The 22,819-nt window shown below is 45.2% G+C and overlaps 1 protein-coding gene across 2 annotated transcripts; it reads left to right on the forward strand.

The window, feature by feature from the left end:
* dnaaf10 (dynein axonemal assembly factor 10) lies at window positions 1–22,819 on the forward strand. Of its 2 annotated transcripts, XR_013499692.1 has the most exons (10): window positions 93–304; window positions 3,899–3,999; window positions 6,991–7,121; window positions 10,384–10,485; window positions 10,971–11,086; window positions 13,511–13,645; window positions 18,172–18,269; window positions 19,449–19,669; window positions 21,467–22,030; window positions 22,104–22,819. XR_013499692.1 is itself a non-coding variant. In XM_078230394.1 (9 exons), the coding sequence occupies exons 1-8, from the start codon at window positions 119–121 to the stop codon at window positions 19,654–19,656; spliced, it is 1,077 nt and encodes a 358-aa protein (XP_078086520.1). In that variant the 5' UTR covers window positions 1–118; the 3' UTR covers window positions 19,657–19,669; window positions 21,467–22,819. The 2 variants fall into 2 exon arrangements, 1 of the variants encoding a protein (XP_078086520.1); XM_078230394.1 differs by having other exon boundaries at window positions 1–304; window positions 21,467–22,819.

Below are 22,819 nucleotides of genomic sequence, written 5' to 3' on the forward strand. Positions count from 1 at the left end.
AGAGCTGGTCAGGGCCGGGCTGGCTGCACATGCGGCAGAGCTGGCCAGGGCCGAGCTGGCGAGGGCCGGGCCGGCCGCACATGCGCAGGGCTGTCGGGGCGGTGGGGGAGGGGACACTATGAGTTCGGCGCTGGAGAAGCCGCAGATCATCAGCCACATCCAGAAATCCCTCAACTACACCTTGTTCGACTGCAAATGGATCCCGTGCAGTGCCAAGTTCGTCTGCATGGGCAACTTCGCCCGCGGCACCGGCGTGCTGCAGATCTACGAGGTGTCGCACGGCGAGCTGACGCTGATCAAGGAGGTCGGTGATCGGCCAGGAGAGGCCCAGGCCTAGGCCCCGGGGTTGCCATAGCGACCGGGGCTAACTTGGGACAAACTTTCTTTCCGGCCGCTTTTCACAACAAATAAGAGCAGATACATTTCTCTTTGAGTTATTTTTTAATGTTTACATGTTCACCCAGCTGCTGCTTATCTGAAAAAGTGGGCAGTACAAATCACTTAGAGTAGGGGATTAGTGAGTGGTTAGGATCTGCAATGCACAGCCTGAGTGTGGCAGGGGCAGCTTCAATTGTGGCTCTCAAAGAGGAATTGGATAATTACCTGAAAATAAATTTGTAGTGTTGTGGGACTAGGTAAGCTGTACTTGCAAGGAGCCAGCACGTACATGATGGGCTGACTGGCCTCCTTCTGTGCTCCAACGATTCTAGTTGGATTGTTCTTGTTTTAGCAAAGGAGCTGGCACAGTCATGATGGGCTGAATGCCCTGTTCTGTTGCATTACAGGAACAAGTATTTTTCATTAGATTGCATTCAAAGTACAGAAACAGGCCATTCAGCCCAACCCAAACATTTAAATGAAGAGAGAGATTGCAGCACTTGGTGGTATAGAGGGATCTGGGTGGCCTCGCACATGGACCACAAGAAGTCTTTTGGTAATACAGAATTTGATTGTTGCTGAAATTAAGACATTTTGTTGAAACTTTTCATATTGCACTCACCAGGACAATCACAAGAATACCAATACAAAGTCTCACAGCACCAGGTGAAGGAACAGCTCTCCGAAAGCTTGTGATTACAAATAAGCCTGTTGGACTTGGTATTGTGAGACTTCTTACTGTTCCCACCCCAGTCCAACGCTGACATCTCCACATCAAGATTACCAATCTCGGGAAACAACAACTTTATACTGAGAAGTGGTTTGCTGATTGGTCAGCAAGTGGACTCTGATTGGTGGATGCATTACCATAGTTAATGGTGACTAACAGTTAACTGCCAAGCATTGTTTGAAAATTTAAACCAGGCATCTGTACTCAGTTGCACTGCCCTTTCTGTGGCCTCGTGGAGTCCGTGGATCATGTCTACGTTCTGTGTTTTAGGCTGCACACCCTTTTTGGTTTCCTCAAACACCTCTTATTGATGTTTTGTTTGCACTTCAGTCCCACGCTCCTGATCTACGGGCACCTGGTGCGGAGAGGGGCGGGTCGGGATGCCGACCTCCTCGTGAACCTGCTCCTGGGCCTGGCGAGACGCGCCATCAATAGGTCCAGGCAGCGGGCGATCGACGGGGCCGTCCATCCCGACTGTCTGCCCCTCTACCGCGGCTACATTCGCGGCCAGGTGTCTCTGGAGAGGGAGCATGCGGTGTCCACGGGCGCGGTTGACACCTTCCGCGACCGCTGGGCGCCGCAGGGGCTGGGGTGTATTATCGACCCCGATAATCACCTTTTGGTTTGACGTTTTAAGTTTCCTTTCGACTTTGATTTTGGTTCGGGCTGTTCCCCCCTTCCTTTTGGGGAGCCGCCCCTTTTACTTTGTCCCTAAGTTAATTTGAGTTCGTTTACTTGATTGGTGCCGAAAGAGCTACTCAGTTGCACTGCCCTTTCTGTGGCCACGTGGAGTCCGTGGATCATGTCTACGTTCTGTGTTTTAGGCTGCACACCCTTTTTGGTTTCCTCAAACACCTCTTATTGATGTTTTGTTTGCACTTCAGTCCCACGCTCCTGATCTACGGGCACCTGGTGCGGAGAGGGTCGGGATGCCGACCTCCTCGTGAACCTGCTCCTGGGCCTAGCGAGACTTGCCATCAATAGGTCCAGGCAGCGGGCGATCGACGGGGCCGTCCATCCCGATTGTCTGCCCCTCTACCGCGGCTACATTCGCAGCCTGGTGTCTCTGGAGAGGGAGCATGCGGTGTCCACGGGCGCGGTTGACGCCTTCCGCGACCGCTGGGCACCGCAGGGGCTGGGGTGTATTATCGACCCCGATAATCACCTTTTGGTTTGACGTTTTAAGTTTCCTTTCGACTTTGTTTTTGGTTCGGGCTGTTCCCCCCTTCCTTTTGGGGAGCTGTCCCTTTTACTTTGTCCCTAAGTTAGTTTGAGTTCGTTTATTATGTTGGTACCCGAAAGAGCTACTCAGTTGCAATAAGGAATGAACCAATTATTTTGGCTTATTTTGTTTGCACCTGTTTCAACTAAAGTGTGTACATATTCTTTCTGCACAGACCAGGCTCTGTGCATTAATACATGTAGCTTCCAGTACCACAAGGCGAGCCCAATTGATAATCTTAAATAGTCCTCCCATCCTATATTGTCTCACCCATCAACATCCTTCCATTTACGTTCTCCCTCATGTGGCTCAGTTGGTCGCACACTCCCCTCTGAATCACAAGGTGCTGGGGTTTAATACCCACTCTCGGGCTTGAGCACAGAAATCAAAGCTGATCTTCCTATGCAGTACTGAGAGAGCGCTGCACTATTGAATGTGCAGTCTTTCTGATGCAATATTAAATCAAGGCTGCTTGGGTGGGTGTAAAAAATTCCATGGCAATATTCTGAGGACGAGCAGGGGTTTGTTGAGTATAAATTGGCTGCTGTGTTTCCTACATTACAACAGTCACTACAATTCAGAACAGCGCTTCAGTAACTTTAAAGCACTTCTGGTGGTCACTTCTTTTTTCTTTTCGTGTGCTTCTCCTTGAATGCAACTACGCTATTCACTTCAGCCACTCCCTGCGGTAACGAGTTCCACATTCCCATCACTCTGGGGATAAAGAGGTTTCTCCTGAATTCCCCAATTGGATTGACTGGTGATCATATATTTATCGCCCTCTTGTTTTAGACTCCCTCACAAGTGGAAGTAATTAATATTACTTTAATATGTATTTCAAATCATAACATGGGTGTTTCAGTGTCAATGATTCTATTCTCAGACCAGAAATTGAATCTGTGATGGAACAGCATAATTTGGCCATATTACATTGTGATTGGATACAGCACAGCTCTGTGTAAATAGGAGAAACATGTTAAAGCATCAGTATAATTTGTCAGAAGGTGGTAGGATGCGAACTGATGTCTGCTGGTCAGTGTCATTGTTTGGTCAATCACAGAGGTTCCAACGAGAGGTAGGCAGGAGCTGAAAGACAAATCCTTCTGCTTATGATGGCGTCCAAGACCTAGGAGAGGGTCACCAACCTCCCCTTCTGGATGTGTGAGTGGCAGTGTAGGGACGTGGAGCAGAATTGGCAAAGTGCTGCTGCGTTGAAGGTTGCCAAAACACAAAGGTTACCACCTGTACTGCTGCAGGACATCTGGTGTGTAGCCAGCTAACTGCTTGAACATTGTTGGTATTATACCAAGAGGTGTCTATGGCTGAGTTAGGCAAAGCTTTCCTTGTAAGAGTTTGTTTCTTTGCTCACAGTGGTAAGGTGACAGCAAATTTACCTTGCTGTCTGCCTTACTCATTGATAATGTGCTGGGAGACTAAATATAATCAAAGTCTCTTCAACAACTTTATTCTGCTCTCACGATGACCTGCATTAGAATTCAGAATTGAATGTACTGCTTGCTGAGCCACTTAATCCTCATTTTCAAAACTTGAAAAATAAATCTTTTCAGATTGAAAAATCGAAACCTTTTAAATGCGGCACCTTTGGAGCCACCTCTTTGCAACAGCGGTATCTATCAACTGGTGACTTTGATGGAAATCTGCACATTTGGTACGTATTCAAAACCTCGCGAAGCCACTGTTGTACATTTGGAGCTGTGACGAGAATGAAAGATTGTTGAGTAAATAACACCTTGAGAAGGATGGTCATTTTGAAACCTGCTATGGCAATCTCTCAGGTCACTTTGGCAGCATTTATGTGGCATCTAAATTTTCTGATTAAAGGTGATTGCTGAACATATTGCCAAAGGGTGGAATTTTTTCAGCTTTTGTAGTCAATCGAGGAAGAAAATCCTTTCACTGTAATCATTCCAGGCGTAAACAGGCAAATTGTATGTCTTGGAAGTCCCCCTAATGGCTCTGTGAGCGTACCTTCACCACATGGACTGCAGTGGTTCAAGAAGGTGGCTCACAACCACCTTCTCGAGGGCAATTAGGAATGGGCAATAAATGCTGGCCTAGCCAATGACTTCAACACACCGAAATAAAAAACTTTTGTAAGTTTTGGTTTTCTGCAACTGTCACAGTTCTTGGTGAATTAAGCTGACAATTCCTGTTTAATAAATTATGGATGGCCTAGTATACATTTTATTACCACAGGCCATAATATTTTCTAATACCTCATGCAATGTTACTTTGGTGGAGAGGGTTGTGCTCGGTGGAATTTTGTAATGATAGCACAAAATTCCACACACGGGTGTTAATTTTTATCTGGCAACTGATTTCAGTTACATATGGGCTGATCGGAAGCACAATGGCAAGCCATGGCAGTACTTTAAAATAAAAGCAAACTACTGTGGATACTGGAGATCTGAAATAGAAGCAGAAAGTGCTGGAACAGCCAGCAGGTCTGGGCAGAATCTGTGGACAGAGAAACTGAGTTAACGTTTTGAGTCCCGCCTTTGAAACCGGCTCTGAAGAGTCATATTGGACTCTAAACGCTAACTCTGTTTCTCTCTCCACAGATGGTGCCGGACCTGCTGAGTTTTTCCAGCACTTTCTGTTATTATTACTGCAATACTTTGGCAAACATAATTGTGGATGTCCATGGTCACACCCACCCTCATAGGGCATGGAACATGAAGGTGTTGGATAGACTGATCAATATTTAGCATTAGGCTATGATGATCCTCAAAGTTTAAACAAAAATTGAATTTTTTGTTCCAAAAATTGTGTTTTCTTCCCCTCCATCCCCACTACTCTCCTGTTATGTACGATTCTGAGGCCTTTACAGTTTGAAAATATTTGCCTGAACAATACCAAGGATTAGTGGGTTAAACAATGAGGGCAGGTTACATAAAACTGTCTTGTATTTCCCCTGAAATTAGAAAGTTCAGGGGTAATTGATCATGGTGTTTAAGGATTAGACGGGGTAGAGAAATGACAGGCTCTTTGAGTCATTTTGCTGTATTAAAGATATTATGTACATGCAATTGTTCTCACATTTTAACACCGCGAAACCTCTCTGTGCTTCACAGGAGCACTTAATTGACACTAGTCAAAAAATTAAATAGTTGGAGAGGAGATTGAAGGTCTGGCCAAAGATAAAGATTTTTTTTCAAGAGTGTTTGTAAGGAGGAGAGGGCGAGGTTTGCCGAGGTCAGACCCTAAGGTGCACCGGCTGAAGGAATGGCCTTTTGGCTAAGATCAAGTGTACTATCTGTTCTTATGGCCAAGGTCAAACATCAGATCAAGCCCAAGATGGGGTGCAATGCGTTATCTTGTCAGCTTAGATCTTGTTTGTCTCTCTTGTGGGAATCTTGAATCGGATTCCATTTGAAATTAGTTTTTGGAGCAAGCAAGGAGATGGATTTGGATTTGCCCGGTCCACTCTGAGCATTGGCTTTGTAACTTTAAGAATGGAGTAAAAATTAAAAAGACGGATATGTGAGATAAGCAAGAGACCAGAGTTGAAAAAACACAATTGTCAAAGAGTCGTGAGGCTGCAGGAAATGATACAGATAGGACGGTATTTTAGGGAGCCTGTAAGAGCAGGAAATGTGGCGGGCTTAAGATAATATTTTTCACTTGTCTTCCCCTCTTTGTTTTCTGCAAGCCACAGCAGGTTAAACAGCGGAGGCTATCGACTTATAGGGGGAAGCGATGGTCTGGTGGTATTATTGCTGGACTATTAATCCAGAAACACAGCTAATGTTCTGGGGACCCGGGTTCAAATCTCGCCACGGCAGATGGTGGAATTTGAATTCAATAAAAAATATCCTGAATTAAGAATCTACTGATGACCATGAAACCATTGTCGATTGTTGCAACTGGTTCACTAATGTGCTTTAGGGAAGGAAATCTGTTGTCCTTACCTGGTCTGGCCTAGGGCAGCACAGTGGTTAGCACTGTTGCCTCACAATGCCAGGGACCTGGGTTCAATTCCCGGCTTGAGTCACTGTCTGTGTGGAGTCTGCACGTTTTCCCCATGTCTGTGTGGGTTTCCTCCAGGTGTGCAGGTTAGGTTGATTGGCCATGCTAAATTGCACCTTAGTGTCAGCGGGACTAGCAGGGTAAATGTGTGGGATTGTGGGGATAGGTCCTTGGTTGGCTGCTATTGGTGTAGACCCGATGGGCCGAATGGCCCCCTTCTGCACTGTAGAGATTCTGTGGTTCTACATGTGACTCCAGAGCAGCAACAATGTGATTGACTTTCAACTGCCCTCTGAAGAAGGGTAACTTAGGGATGGGCAATAAATGCTGGCCAGCCAGTGATGCCCATGTCCCATGAATGAATAAAATAAACCTGCTCAGAGTCAGCTGCAAAGAAGTGGGCACAACAGCAATTTTCCACCATCATGTACCAGGACTGTGATGAAAACTTACCTTTTCAATCTGAACCAATGTCCTACCTTCCTATGCCAGCCTATCTGAAATTGCCCCTGACAGTGCATTTTAAAAAGAAACACCAACAAATTTTTGTGAAATGGCCCCTCCTATTTTCGTGATGTTACGAGTAGTTTCACAGTCACTTGCATTCTCTGCCAGGTTTGTTCTGGGGTTTTTTCGAGTTTTCCTCACCTTTCTCATTTCCTTTACCCAGGAATCTGGAGGCACCGGAGGTGCCAGTGTATTCAGTGAAAGCACACAAGGAGATCATAAACAGCATTGATGGTGTCGGAGGCCTGGGCATTGGGGAAGGAGCCCCAGAAGTGGTTACTGGCAGCAGAGATGGTAAATTTCATTCAAATTATTCCTCTCTTGTGACCCTTAACCTGTTCTCTAGAGTCTGTTTAAATGCTGCAATGATGAAATATACTGATATGTGTGTGTTCACTGCTAAACCCTGGAGCTTTCCTCCAGTGGTGTCTGAACATTTAGAAATTTCTTAATTATTATCTTGAAATCACAGAATGATACATTACAGAAGGAGGTTATTCGGCCTATTGCGTCTTTGCCAGCTCTTTAAAGGAACTGTTCACGTCAGTGCCACTTATAGAATTCCTACAGTGCAGAAGGAGCCCACTCGGCCCATCGAGTCTGCGCTGACCACAATCCCACCCAGGCCCTATACCTGTCACCCCACATATTTACACTGTTAGTCCCCCTGACCCTAAGGGGCAATTTAGCATGGCCAATCAACCTAACCCGCACATCTTTGGACTGTGGGTGGAAACCAGAGCACCTGGAGGAAACCCATACAGACATGGGGGGAATGTGCAAACTCCACACATACAGGTGATCCAAATTCCCCATAGCTCTGCATATTTTTCCCCTTAAAGTATCACTAGGATTTCAGTAAATCATGATTTACTTGAGCTTTCTCAATGTGTATCGTTTGTGGAGAGAATATTTTCAGTTGTAGAGCAGATTTTCACAGTGACTTCATTGCAGTGTTAATGTAAGGCTACTTGTGACACTAATAAAGTAAATTTTAAAGTAAAAGAAAGGAAAAGGTGCCAATGGTTACAGAACTATCTGGAGAGAGCTGGCGGCAGAGCTGGTGACGAAGGAGCAGCGCTCCGAAAGCTAATGGTATTTGCTACCAAATAAACCTGTTGGACTTTAACCTGGTGTTGTTAAAACTCTTACTGTGTTTACCCCAGTCCAACGCCGGCATCTCCACATCATGACTGGACTAGTAATCCAGAGGGCTAGGCTGATGTTCTGGAAACATGGGCTCACAGCATCTGGTGGAATTTAAACTCAATTATTAAAATCTGGAGCTGCAAACTAGTCCATGAAATTATCACACAAACCCACTCTGGCTCACTAATCTCCTTTCAGCAAGGAAATATGTTCTTACCTGGTCATAGAGTCATAGAGGTTTAGTGCATGGAAACAGGCCCCTTGGCCCAACTTGTCCATTCCGCCCCTTTTTTTAACCACTAAGTTAGTCCCAATTGCCTGCATTTGGCCCATATCCCTCAATACCCATCTTACCCATGTAACTGTCTTAAGCGTTTTTAAAAGACAAAATTGTACCCGCCTCTACTACTACCTCTGGCAGCTTGTTCCAAACACTCACCACCCTCTGTGTGAAAAAATTGCCCCTCTGGATCCTTTTGTATCTCTCCCCTCTCACCTTAAACCTATGCCCTCTAGTTTTAGACTCCCCTACCTTTGGGAAAAGATATTGACTATCTAGCTGATCTATACCCCTCATTATTTTAAAGACCTCTATAAGATCACTCCTCAGCCTCCTACGTTCCAGGGGAAAAAGTCCCAGTCCATCCAGACTCTCCTTATAACTCAAACCATCAAGTCCCGGTAGCATCCTAGTAAATCTCTTCTGCACTCTTTCTAGTTTAATAATATCCTTAGTCTGGACAATGCGTGACTAGAGACCCACAGCAATGTGGGTGACAATGTGTGGCGGCATGGTGGCACAGTGGTTAGCACTGCTGCCTCCCAGCGCCAGGGTCAGGTTCAATTCTGGCCTCGGATCACTGTCTGTGTGGAGTTTGCACGTTCTCCCCGTGTCTGCGTGGGTTTCCTCCGGGTGCTTCGGTTTCCTCCCACAGTCCAAAGATGTATGGGTTAGGTTGATTGGCCATGCTAAATTGACCTAGTCAATTATGGGTTATGGGAATAGGGCCTGGGTGGGATTGTGGTCAGTGCAGACGCGATGGGCCAAATGGCCTCCTGCTGCACTGTGGGGATTCTGTGATTCTTCACTGCTCTCTGATATGACCCGGCAAGCCATTCAGTTCAAGTGTGATTACATCAGTGAAGCTTGGTGACCACCCTGTTTTTCCTAATGGATAAAGATACAGCCAGGTGCAGTGCTCAGTGACTGACCAGAAGGTTCTAGATGTTGTTCTCCTGTCCAGGTGTTAATTGTGTGGTCACAGTTTGGTCTTCCATGTTCTTGGGCTGCAAAAGTAAGAATAACCTAGGTTTCTGTTTTTAAATATCATCCATAATCCTTGCTGAAAAGTGCAAATGTTGGATTGGTGTCAGAACAAATTAGGCATGGTGTTCTCCATGCTTGAATAAATTGCTAACATCCGGGGTCTATACAATCACTCCAGTGCAGAAGGAGGCCATTCTGCCCATCAAGTCCATACCGACTAACATCTAGCATCACACTGAGTATCTGTGGAATCATACCCCGGTTTATTCAGGTACAAAGGCTGGAATTCTCTCTCTGTTCAAGCTGGTGGGATCTTCTGGTTTCTCCGACAGCTCAGCCCTGTCACGGGTTCCCCGGCAGCGTGGGGTGAAGTCAGTGGGACATCCCATCGATAGCGACAATAGTGGGCCGCTGCCTCCCGCCTGAGAGAGAACCTGCGGGGAGGCCAGAGAGTCTTGACAGAGAGAGAAAAGGAGGTAGAGAAGCATCTCTTTCCTCAGAAAAGAAATGCCCACTTAAAAAAAAAAGTACCATTTTTGGGGCCACAGAAAATACTCAAGTGGTTTTGCCTTTTCAAATTGGTGGCACTGCTCATGACACAGGGTGTAGCTTTCTTACTGGAGCCTTTAGCGTTAGATTCTCTCTGCTTTTTAGTTGCATGAATGGGCCATGTAAGAAGCCTGGCGTGATATACACCTTTAAAGTAGACTTCTCAGCAACTTGCTAACATTGTAGATCTATTCTTAAAGAACCCACTTGAAACAAAATAATAAATTGTGCTTTTTCAGGATAATTTGCTGATGTTACATTTTGTAGAACAAAATCAGATGCCGATGTCAATGAGGGGTGGATTAAACTTGATTGCTTGGATTTGTCTTGTTGAAAGTTGCTGACAATGTCAAGGTTTGCTTTATGTGCCAATTACTCACTGTAAATGAAATTGACTCTCTTTGGGCGGGATTTTCCGCTGCGCTCACCCCAAAACCGGAAAATCCCGCCTGAGGCCAATAGACCTTTACATGGCCTGGCCCCCTGCCTGCTGCGATTCCTGTGGCGAGCCAGAGGGGAAAATTCCCTCTGTGTGTGAGCATTACCTCATGCAAATTAGTGAATGTAGATTGTGTTTTGTGCTTTTGAAAGGAATGGTAAAAGTCTGGGACCCAAGGCAAAAAGACACTCCAGTGGCAAACATGCAGCCCGCAGATGGAGATACAAGGCGGGATTGTTGGTCTGTAACATTTGGTATGTCTTAAATATAATTCTATATTGAAATAATCCGTAATGATTAATAACTTCGCAAGAGAACTTGGGGAGGAGTTGAATGTGCATTGATGTTTTACAACATTATTCTTTATTTTAAAATACATATTGCCCTGCGAGTGGGTCAAATTTGACCATAATGGACATAATAAGCATAAGATTATTTGAACTGAAGATGTTTTGATATATCAGATGGCCTTCAGTTTCAGAATTTGACTATAGTTTTTTTTTCCTGACTTTTAATAATAGATGTTGTTTGTAGGCGATGTTTGGGCACATAGAACAAGAGAGTTTTTCTCCATAAATTTTCTACAGCTTGACTAATCGTGTGTTTAACTTGACTCAATATGCAACAAAGCTCTAGAACATCGATATTATTTCAGATTTCTCTTGTTCTGAACTCCTGGCTTCAGTTGACTTTGTTCTTTTTCCTGAATTCTCTCCTTCGGTGATGCCTTCATGGATAGGTCATGCGTACAGCTGTCAGGAGCGCTGTGTGTGCGCTGGATATGATAATGGTGATATCAAACTATTTGATCTGAGAACTATGTCGCTTCGCTGGGAAAAAAACATCAGGAATGGGGTAAGGAATAAAGCAGATTTTAACCCGGGTGCAAAACCCAGAAGCCCCCCTGCTGGTTGTGACAAGATAATTGCATGGCAGAATGTAAAAATCATGACACAATAGCGAACAGTGTTGCATCAAAGGATCTGCAGTTCGCTATTTTATAGTAACTGCTTTTTAAAATAAACTTTTTTCCCTCTTTGTGTTTTCTGTTTTTTCAGCCTCTCTGCCTTGCAATTCTTTCTCTTGTCTTGCAGTGATGTGTCAGTTTCTATTAGGGCCACTGCTCACTAACCACAAGGAAATCCATTAGTGCCTCCACTTTCTCCTTGGATGTAAATAGTACTCTGGGAGATACAGAAAATTAGTTTTTCTTCCTGAGTCCCTTTCCTTACTTACCTATTAACAAGTTGAAGGGCAGAAAAATTGGAGAGACTGTATTTATTGCTGGAGGGCCGTTTCTGCTGTGAATATTCAGAAAGTGGTTTTAGGAGAAAGTGTCGCAATAACCCCTAACTTCATGACATGCTGCAAACTAGGTAGAATCCTTCTGGTCCCATGGAGATTTGGAGGAGGTGTGGGGGCCTGAACCAAGGTGTGTTGGGGCTGTTCCCTGATGTCTGGAGGTTTTCGAGGAGGTGAACTCCCTGAGGGCAGCAGCTGCCTGCCCATCTGACTCTAGAGAGCCAATCATGGCATTTAACGGGGCAATTAGCTCTTAATTGTGCTCAGTGAGAATCCTGCAGAAAGGTTGTGTCAGGAGCCCAGAATCGCAATGATGATGGCCTCATGGTGGGACGTCAGAGGGCCATTGGGAAAATTCAGCAGGTCTAACAGCGTCTGTGGAGAGAGAAGGAGTTAACAAAAATTACCCTTTTTCAGAACACAGGCTTTTGTACATTATTGGGCAGGGTTTTCCCCCCTTCACACTGACAGCCCTTACTGCTTCAGGTCTTCATTTTTATTCAGCCCTCCAAAGATTTTTGACAGTGCCTCCAATGTGAAGCCATCTCCATCTTCCTCACCTCTCCCTATGGGGCTGCTGACCATTCAGCCGGGTGAGTCCCACCTCTCCTTACCCCTGGCCCCTTTAACTCCCCCTCCCTCCCCTGCCAGCCCCTTTAACTCTCCCCCTCCCCAAGCCCTCACTGGAGTCTCCTAACAGCCCCCCCCCCCCCCCCCCCCCCCCCCCACCACCCCCAGAGACTTACCTGAGTCTGGGGGACATTTCACTTCTTCATGAGAGATGCTTGTCGTCCCAGTTTTGACCACAACTCTCTTCAGGTGCCGATGGGACTCTAGAGTTGCCAGGGCGGGCTCTGCTGTTTTGAAGGGCAGCAGTCCCACACTGCAGTAATTAAGACCGCTCATAGAGGCGGCACAGTGGTTAGCACTGCTGCCTCACAGCGCCAGGGACCCGGGTTCAATTCCCAACTTGGGTCACTGTCTGTGTGGAGTCTGCATGTTCTCCCCATGTCTGCGTGGGTTTCCTCCGGGTGCTCCGGTTTCCTCCCACGCTCCAAAGATGTGCAGGTTAAGTGGATTGGCCATGCTAAAATTGCCCCTTAGTGTCAGGGGGACTGGCTAGGGTAAATGGGGTTATGGGGATAGGGCCTGGGTGCGGTTGTGTTTGGTGCAGACTTGATGGGCCGAATGGCCTCCTTCTGCACTGTAGGATTCTATAATTCTATGGAGTATTATTGCTCAGGGCAGCCAGATTTCACCTTGATGTGGCGCCAACCAACTCCCTTGTAAAATCCACCTCATGCACCCTTCCTCTGATCTCTCACAGTAACTTCATTGCAGTGTGCAGTGTGGGGTGGGACTTTCCAACTCCCCGCGCTGTGTTTTATGGCGGTGGAGGAAGCCCACCATTGGCCGATCATCCGGTCACACTGCTGTCACTGAGTTTTCCGGGGGGGGGGGGGTGGAGGGGGAGAGAGACGAGGGGACACACACACACACACACACACACACACGATGGGGAAGATCCTCCCTGCAGGAACAGCCGGAAAGTTCCAGCCAGTGTGTGCTGATTTGAAAATCACGGAACACCTGGTTTTCGTTCAAATTTGTCCAGAATGACACTTGTTTTAAGCCACTCTTGAGTGAAGGCAGGAAGATGGGCCATGAGTGTGGATGGCTGTCAGCTTTGAAGGGGTTGTGCCTTTGGCTTTAAACAACAATGCCAGCCTGTCCTGCCATTGTTTTACATTCTTACAATTACTTGGTATTAAATAACAAAAAACAGTTTGATCAAGAAAAAAAAGTAACATTTTTCATGAATTCTACATTTACATTTTCCACACATCCAATGTATTGAACCAAAATATTTCTTGGGTTTCTTTTTATAATAACATTTCCTTTCTTTCAAGAAATGAAACGTTCTCGGCATTGACAGCTAAACATGTTGTATTTGTGGGACCGTTCTTGTTTTTGCAGGTTTGTTGTGTTGAGTTTGACAGAAAGGATATCAACATGAATAAACTGGTGGCCACCTCCTTGGAGGGAAAGTTTCACGTGTTTGACATGAGGACCCAGCACCCGACAAAGGGTTTTGCTTCAGTCAGTGAAAAGGTATTTAATTCTGAGGAGGCAGAGTTCCCTTGGTTTATAAGGATTGATACAGAATGATGCCTCATAGAAAGTTTACGGTGCAGAATGAGGCCACGTGGCCTATTGTGTTCGTGCCAATTGCAAAACGAACCAACCAGCCCAATCCCACCTGAATGTTTTGTCCATAGCCCTCCACACTGCAGCAGTTGTGGTGTCCCACCTGTATAGAGGCTGCACTCTTACCTTTTTATATATATATATATTTTAAAGTTTATTTATTAGTCACATTAACACTGCAATGAAGTTACTGTGAAAATCCCCTAGTCTTCACACTCCGGCACCTGTTCAGGTACTCTGAGGGAGAATTTAGCATGGCCAATGTACCTAACCAGTGGGAGGAAACCGGAGCACCCGGAGGAAACCCAAGCAGACACGGGGAGAACGGGCAGACTCCACCCAGACAGTCACCCAAGCTGGGAATCGAACCTGGGTCCCTGATGCTGTGAGGCAGCAGTGCTAACCACTGTGCCACCGAGCCGGGTTTGATTTGACTCTTTCATAACCAAATGTCACAGGTTGCCACATAACAGACTAATCAAATATAGAATCATACAATGGTTCCAGCATAGGAGGAGGCCGTTCAGTCAGTCATGTTAATGCTGGCCTTTGAGCATAGAAACTAGAAGCAAGAGGAGGCCATTCGGCCCTTTCTGCCTGCTCCATCATTCATTTTGATCATGGCTGATCATCAAATTCAATATCCTGGTTCCACCTTCTCTCTCTCTCTCTCTCTCTCTCTTCCCCCCCCCCCCCCCCCCCCCAATCCCTTGATCCCATTAGCCCCAAAAGGTTGTTCCACTCTCCTGCCTTTTTCCCTCTAGCCTGGCAATTTCTTTTCTCTTCGGGAATTATCTAATACGTTTTCGAAAGCTGCGATTGAACCTGCCTCCACCGCTCTGTCAGGCAGTGCATTCAGACTCCAGCCACATCACAAGTAGCACTTATTGAAGGAACTAACCTGAAATCTACTCCTTACCACAAGTATCATTGTGTAAAATTGCCCCTTCAGCGCAGCCATTTAAACTGTCCAAATAGTATATCAGATGTCCACTTACCATTACTGACTAACAGAAAATATCATAACATTCCAGTTGATTCACAGCAGCCGAACAGTAAGCATTATCTCAAATACTCAGTGCCAGACAAATCTGAGTTAATGGAAGGATGTAATCTTTCCTAAATGGTCCTCAACATCAATGCTCTGGGGAAATTCTGGGCTGAGTGCAACTAAATCATAGCACAGCTTCACTAATCAAAAAATTAAAATAATGTTTCAAACAGCAATCATTCCCAGTGCAGCATTCTTGCTGCTGCCCTGTCAGCCGGTGACTCGTGCATAGTGTGAAATCATTATTGGTTTTTTTCCTTCACGGAGAGGATTTGGAATTTGTAGGACTCTCAAGTTTTTAAAGCAAAGTGAAATGGCACAGATTTGGAAAGGTTGCAGGAATGAGCAACGTGAGCTGAAAGCAGATGATTCAGTTCTGGAAAATTTACAATGCAGAGTCTTATGCGGTGAGCATCTTCCGCCTCACTCCCAGCCGAATAACCAGATATTTGACTTGATTTTGATTTATTTAATGACACACATATTCGTACACAGTGAAAATGATTGTTTCTTGCGCGCTATACAGACAAACCGTTCATAGAAAAGGAAAGAAGATGGTGCAGAATGTAGTGTTACACTGATAGATAGGGTGTAGAGAAAGATCAACCTAATATGAGGTAGGTCCATTCAAAAGTCTGACAGCAGCAGGGAAGAAGCTGTTCTTGAGTCGGTTGGTACGTGACCTCAGACCTTTATATCTTTTTCCTGATGGAAGAAGGTGGAAGAGAGAATGTCCGGGGTTCGTGGGGTTCTTGATTATGCTGACTGCTTTTCCTGAGGCAGCAAGAAGCGTAGACAGAGTCAATGGATGGGAGGCTGGTTTGTGCGATGGACAGGGCTTCATTCATGACCCTTTGTAGTTCCTTGCGGTCATGGGCAGAACAGGAGCCATACCAAGCTGTGATACAACCAGAAAAAATGCTTTCTATGGTGCATTTGGAAAAGTTGGTGAGAGTCATAGTGGACATGCCAAATTTCCTTAGCCTCCTGAGAAAGTAGAGGCGTTGGTGGGCTTTCTTAACTACAGTGTTGGCATGGGGGGACCAGGACAGGTTGTTGGTGATCTGGACACCTAGAAATCTGAAGCTCTCAACCATTTCTACTTCGTCCCTGTTGATGTAGACGGGGCATGTTCTCCTTTATGTTTCCTAAAGTCGATGACTATCTCCTTCGTTTTGTTGACATTGAGGGAGAGATTATTGTTGCTGCACCAGTTCACCAGATTCTCTATCTCATTCCTGTACTCTGTCTCGTCATTGTTTGAGATCTGACCCACTACGGTGGTGTCATCAGCAAACTTGAAAATCTGGTTGGAGGGGAATTTGGCTGCACAGTCATAGGTGTATAAGGGGTATAGTAGGGGGCTGAGGACACAGCCTTGTGGGGCACCGGTGTTGAGGATGATTGTGGAGGAGGTGTTGTTGCCTATCCTTACTGATTGAGGTCTGTGAGTTAGGAAGTTCAGGGTCCAGTCACAGAGGGAGGAGACGAGCCCCAGATATATTTGGGACCTCAAGCAGTTGTTCCTTTGACTGCAGAGGGCTAAATGCTCATGAGGGAAAGTTCTTTTTGTGTGGTTACATTCGATAAGATGCTAATGGGTGAATAGTGTGAGGGAGGACTCGAGGTTTGGATAAGTTGAAATTTTCAGAGGGTAGGCAAGGTAGAAGGCTGGCCAGGAGAATGTTGGAGTACTTGAGTCTGGGGGGGTTATCAGAGGCATGGCGGAGGTTTTCACCAGCAGCTGTCTGTGTAGGTACTGAGAGTTAGAAGAAACCAATTGCCAGGAAAATGGGGAGCTCTTCAATGGAGAGAATGTGGCTGGGGTTTATGATATGGAAGATGTTATCAGTGGTATTCCCTGTGCAGCTCTTGCTACCATGTGGAAACAAGATGCGGTTACAGGCAGCTGTGAGCATAACCAGCAAGAGGTGTGTGTGTGTTTAGGCGGGCGGTTATTACAGTGTCCAGTTGTGACTAATGGAGAAGGATATGAGCATGTTCAGGGTTCTGGCAATGGTGAGAAGAGCCTTTAGCTATTATTGTGAAAGGAAGAACTGCGTTCACTCTGACTGCTCTACTCAAGTCATGGAAGCATCTCGTGCTTCCCTTGATCCCACTGTTTCCACTAGAAACTGTGAAGCTGTGAGCAGCTTGTGGCTCAGTTCCTCTTTGTAGCAGGGTCGGTTTGGCCAGATTGTAAGATTCAGGAGCCACAGGTACCTAAGATAGGCAATCGAGCACTCGTAAGTAATTTTAAGGTAGTTTATTACAAAGCAGAAGTTTAGGCCTGATGCATTCGTTAGATATACAGGAAAAGTGTGCAACTTGTGACAGCTGGGAGCGGAACACTTATCCCAGAGGATGAACCGATGGTCGAGTGCGTGTTGATCTCAGTCTGTGGTGGCAACACTTCTGGTCTCTAGTCGAAGTGTTCATGAACTCTTCCCTCGATCTTCCTCCATCTTCACTCATCCACCTCCAGTCTGAAGAAGGCGGCTGCCCGACTTTATTTCTAAGGGCTCGTAGTTTACTCTGTGTCAATCACCCATCCAAAGACTTCTGACCAGGACAGGTACACGAGATGTCAGGGTGGTCACTTTCTCCCACTCTCCGGCACTCAGTCTTGATGCCACATTCTTATTTATTGCGTGTTGGGGAAATATTAGACGAGTTTGTTTTTTACCCAGCTGCTGCGATCTGGAATGCATTGTTTGAAAGGATGGCAGAAGCAGTTTTAATACTAACTTTCAAAAGGGAATTGGATAAATACTTGGAAAGGAGAATATTTTCATCAGAGCAGAGAGAGGGGGGACAAATTTGAGCCTTTCAAAAAACCTGTACAAAAACAATCGGCCAGTAGACTTCTTCTGTGCTGCAGAAGCTGATCAGTGATCGCAGCTCCCCCGCCTCCCCTTCAAGAGCTTTATTTATGTTTTCTGTAAGCTTCTAAAGTCCCTCGAGAATCCCTGCTCCAAAATCGGGCAGCGTGCCAACCTGACGCACATGAGACCTGTGAGTTAACATTGAGTGGGGCTCATAATGATGGCCTTGGGCAACTTTCACTCTTGCTCACCCACCTGTCAATCATCCGCTCCCAGTTAAAATAGTCCCGTGAATTTGCCACAGTAGCTCAGCCTGTGGCCAGTATGTGATGCTGGTGTCAGCTGTCCACTGCTGTGGTGAAATGCAAGGCTTGTGGACTGTCGCAAAGATAGCATTTAGAGAGCTGTTAATTACTTTCAATGAAGTGTGTGAGTCAGATCTCTGGTTGTTGCTGTTGATAGGCAGGGCAGGTGGTGTTACTCTGTCTCTCTCACTCTCCTGAGGTTTTTTTTATATAAACATAGTGCATTTGTGTGTCTGCTGCTTTTCCCAGGTGTATAAGTCAACCATCTGGCAGGTTCGTCACTTACCACAAAACAGAGACATCTTCATGACAGCGGGAGGGTCTGGTAATCTGCACCTTTGGAAATAGTGAGTAACCTTCTACACACAGTAAGGTGCTTAAATGCGTGTGAATTGTAGGTAACTTTGAGCTCAAACCTGAGGCACTTTGTTCCTGGCTTCTGTTAACGCAAGAGGCCAGGGAACTGGATAATAATGTATATTATGGAGCCTTCAGATGAATGGAAGAGAATAAAAGCAAGTTGTCAAAAAGAATTTTATTATTTTGTATTTTTGAATGTTTGTCAGACCGCGATGCTGATTTCCACATCTCCCCCCGCCAGCAAACCTCTCCGTGTCAGTACAGGCGGGGGTCCCATGTCTTCAAAACCCCTTAGTGTTCAACATATTTGAACTCGGCTGAATTTCTGGATTCAAATAACTTAAATAGGCTAGTGGGCCAGCTTTGGCCTGGGTGGGGCTATGGGGATAGGGTGAGGGAAAGGAAAGGGCCTGGGTAAATGTTCTATCAGAGAGTTGACACAGACTGGTTGGGCCATATGGCCTCCTTCTGCAATGTAGGGATTCTATGATTCTACGAACCTGTAATATGTTCGATGGTCATTTTATGTTTAACGGGTGCAACAATAGCCTAAGTGGCAAGAACAAAGCTGAGCTCTGATACATGTTGATATCTTAGAACAATTTCTAGTTTCTTATTTTGTATAATCGGATTTCCAGAAGTTTCTGAGGAAAGAGTTTGAGCACAATTTGTGGGATGGGTTGACGTTGGTTTTTGCTTTTATATTTAAGCTAAATTTGCATTGGAATTTCCTAGCAGATACCTTGGTAATTATTATTTATATGAGCGATGCAGAGAATTTAACCTTATTTATTGTTGTCTCTGTCTTTCCCATTGAGTTCTGTTTGGAAGGTTTTTAACTTTTTGAACAGTTGCTCAAAAGGATTGTTAACAAAAAGAACCCATCGAACTCATAAATGAGAATCACTCCAAGGTGTGAAAGAAAGAAGTTTTACAAAGCACCATTTATTGAAATGCTACATTTTGAAAGAATATTCAGCTGAAAGGCAGTGGAGTTGGACAATTGGAAAATTCCTTTAAAGAGCTGGCACCAGCACAATGGGCTGAATGGCCTTCTATGCTGTATCATCTCATGATTCCTTTGTTTCTTAGACAGAAGCTGAATGATGTGGTTGAAACTGAATATCTGCTGAATTGATGCATTGCTCTCCTTGTGTGTTTCCCAGCGAATATCCTGCCCAGCGCTCGAAGAAGGACTCTGAGAACACAGACATGGGAGTCGCAGGCACAGTCATACTGCTCCAAAACGTGACCGTCTCCACCCAGCCTATAGGCAGCCTTGACTGGAGTCCGGATAAGCAGGGTCTTTGTGTCTGCACTGCATTTGACCAAACAGTCCGAGTTCTGATTGCCACCAAACTTAATCGAGTTTAACAAATGAATCAAGGTATTACGCAAACTGCTATCTTCATACAACAGCTTAGAATGCGATATAAAATATCTCGGGATGAATGTAGTGAGAATTTCTAGGAGATTCTAAACTTATATTTATATTGCTGAAAAAGGAAACATGCTACTGAAGCTTTTTGTCTTGCACTCATCAGGACTGTAAGACTCTTAAACAGGTGGGTTCACTTCCCTCAAAGATCCGGAACCTGTAATAAATATCAATGACATGAAATTACTTTGGATATAATTTCCACTTCATTGGCAGAATCTTTATGAACCCACTAAACAATGGTATACAAAACCAGTTGCTCAGTAAGACTCGTGTGGAAATTCGTTCCCAGGTAGTCAGTCCGCTGAACAAATTCTCCTGTGCAACTTTGAGTGACTGACCAAGTCACCCTTCCTGGCTGCAGCAGTGATACCCTTGAGGGCTGTGGCTTCATTACCCCTTCTCTCCGTGTATAAGGTAATATCTTAAATCGAGTCATCTGTTTGGGTCATCAATCCTAACCTGACCATGCAAAGACAACCTGTACCTGGTTACTGTATTTCCTGTTCTCAGCGGGAGGTTTCCCCAGCTACCCACCAGCAATGGATGTGATTATTGTATCTTGGTAAAGGCTGGAAGGAAGCCATTCAGATATCCCCGAGAGGCCATTTTCTGATGTGTTGTTAAAACTCTTACTGTCATTTTCTATAGACAGGGTTCTGGTGGAGAGCCACTGCCCCTGTGAGGTGTTTGTGTGCGTTTCTTTCCTCAGTCTTTTTTAAAGTTTCATATAAGCCTCAGCTGTCAATGCCTTTGGTCAGAATTCTTCTCCCTTTGTCCCAATATCCTCTGCACTCCATGTTCCTACCAACTGGTCTGAAGTGCTGCAAGTTGGTTCACACCATAACTGGATCCATTTCATCCACACATACAAGGCAGAATAAAAAATGCCTCACAGAAATACACAAGATGTTTGACAGGCCAAACACAAGACTGCCAAATCTCAAACGAGTTTGAAGTACAGGAGAAAAGGATGCTGATTGGTTGGCAAGTTCACTCTGGCTGAGGCGTTCCCAAGGGGAAACGGGGAACAGTTAGCTTCCCAAGCGCCTCCGCATTTCAAGAAAAGGTGCAAGCACTGAACATGTGCCTTTTGTTTTCGGAGCAGTCCTGTGTATGAATGAACATCACTTCTAGCGAGTAGCACAGTGGTTAGCACTGTTGCCTCACGGCGCCAGGGACCCCTGTTCGATTCCGGCATCAGGTCACTGTCTGTGTGGAGTTTGCACATTCTCCCCGTGTCTGCGTGGGTTTCCTCCGGGTGCTCCGGTTTCCTCCCACAGTCCAAAGATGTGCGGGTTAGGTTGATTGGCCAAGCTAAATTGATCCTAGTGTTAGGAGGATTAGCAGGGTAAATATGTGGGGTTACGGGAGTGAGGATTGTGGTGGGTGTTGGCTCGATGGGCTGAATGACCTCCTTCTGCACTGTTGGGATTCTATTCTATGAGGTGTAAATGAGACACATTACGAGCTTGACTGATTATATTAAATTGATAACACCTTGACTAATCAAAGCTGATTTGCCAACCAATCAGCATCCTTTTTCTCCTATGGTATAAAGTGTAATTGTTTGAAATTTGGCGTTCTTGCATTTGTCCTGATGGAAAGCTTCAGCAATCTGTCTCTTTTTAGCAATATTCAAGCTCTGCCCTGCCAACCAAAACTTCTATTTATCTATATTTATTTTTGAAAAATAAGTTCCAAGATAGGCTGTTTACTTATTTGCTTTGTCCTCCTTCTATGTAGGACATTCTGTACCCGAATATCTTGCCTTTCAGCGAGGATGGTGGCACTGCGCTGGTTGAACTGTGTCATCAGCTAACAGAAGACTTTGGGGAGTGGATTCATGTCCCATTTCTCATCTGGAGGACATTTCTCTTCTGATGATGCTCCATCTAGTGGCTTGAGTGAGGATTGCTCGAATGAAGTGTAAACCTGGCTGGCTGTTTTGTGTTCTGGCGCGTAACTTGATACTTGAGCCAAGTGACCTCTGCAAACTGTGTTTCAAGTGTTCAAAATATTTATTTTATTATAAAGGACAGTTATCCATTTTATAATTTGAATTGAAGTTTTTAAAAGCCTGGAAGCATGGCGCGACGGTGCGTATTCTGCTCTCTCTCACAGTTAAAAGATTTCCGATTAAAATAGATTTTGAAGGGTTTGCAATTTTTCTCGTCATACTGCTGAAAAGTGTTCACAGTATAGGGGCATCCAACCTCGGCAGCTGGAGCTGGATGTTTACAGAATCAGTGACGGCTCATTTAATAAGAAGTCTCACAGCACCAGGTTAAAGTCCAACAGGTTTATTTGGTAGCACGAGCTTTCGGAGCGCCACTCCTTCATCAGGTGAGTCTGATGAAGGAGCAGCGCTCACCTGATGAAGGGGCAGCGTTCTGAAAGCTTGTGCTACCAAATAAACCTGTTGGACTTTAACCTGGTGCTGTGTGAGACTTCTTATTGTGCCCATCCCAGTCCAACGCCGGCATCTCCACATCATGGGCTGATTTATGTAGGAGTACACACCTCCACGTATAAAGGGGAGAATTCCGCATGCATACACTAGTGTGAGACACCGCTTTCCCATCATGTTTCCAACCTCTACTTTTCCTGAAGTTCGCAAACCTGCAAGTTTGAGATCTCTAAAGAAAGTTGGTCTGGAGAACCGCTTAAAGGCTGATTCGTGATTGGTGCAAACCGCTTGCTTCCTGATTGGTGCATAATCCACTATAGTGAGATAGGTACTTTTTGCCGCATGTTAATTAACCTGTATCCAAACTGTCTCCTCCATTGTTAGGGGTGAGGGGCAGGACACATCTAAACTCTGTTGCTATCTGCAGTAAGGGGGAAGAAAAGCTCTCGCTGGGTTATTCTGGTCCCTCATTGGGAGTACGGTTCAGACATTTTATTTTGCCTACAGTCCTAAATGAAGTAAATCTGAAAAACCTTTCTGACAGTTTTTTTGCTGATTTTGTTTTATAGTTGAGTTTGGTATTTGCCTGAGATTATCAGACATTTTGAATATTGTGTACACTCGCATTAGGAAAGTGTTCTCAATGATTTGTCACCTCTCAAATAAACTGTACAAAATGTAAAAATGTA

The sequence above is a fragment of the Mustelus asterias genome, chromosome 15 (genome assembly GCF_964213995.1).
Source record: "Mustelus asterias chromosome 15, sMusAst1.hap1.1, whole genome shotgun sequence".
Classification (NCBI taxonomy): domain Eukaryota; kingdom Metazoa; phylum Chordata; class Chondrichthyes; order Carcharhiniformes; family Triakidae; genus Mustelus; species Mustelus asterias.

Excerpts from the sequence above, each read along its gene's own strand:
- dnaaf10 (XM_078230394.1), top strand. The coding sequence starts at position 119 with ATGAGTTCGGCGCTGGAGAAGCCGCAGATCATCAGCCACATCCAGAAA. Across the intron at positions 7,122-10,383 it reads GGTTACTGGCAGCAGAGATG|GAATGGTAAAAGTCTGGGAC; the intron begins GTAAATTTCATT and ends TGCTTTTGAAAG. Across the intron at positions 18,270-19,448 it reads AATCTGCACCTTTGGAAATA|CGAATATCCTGCCCAGCGCT; the intron begins GTGAGTAACCTT and ends TGTGTTTCCCAG.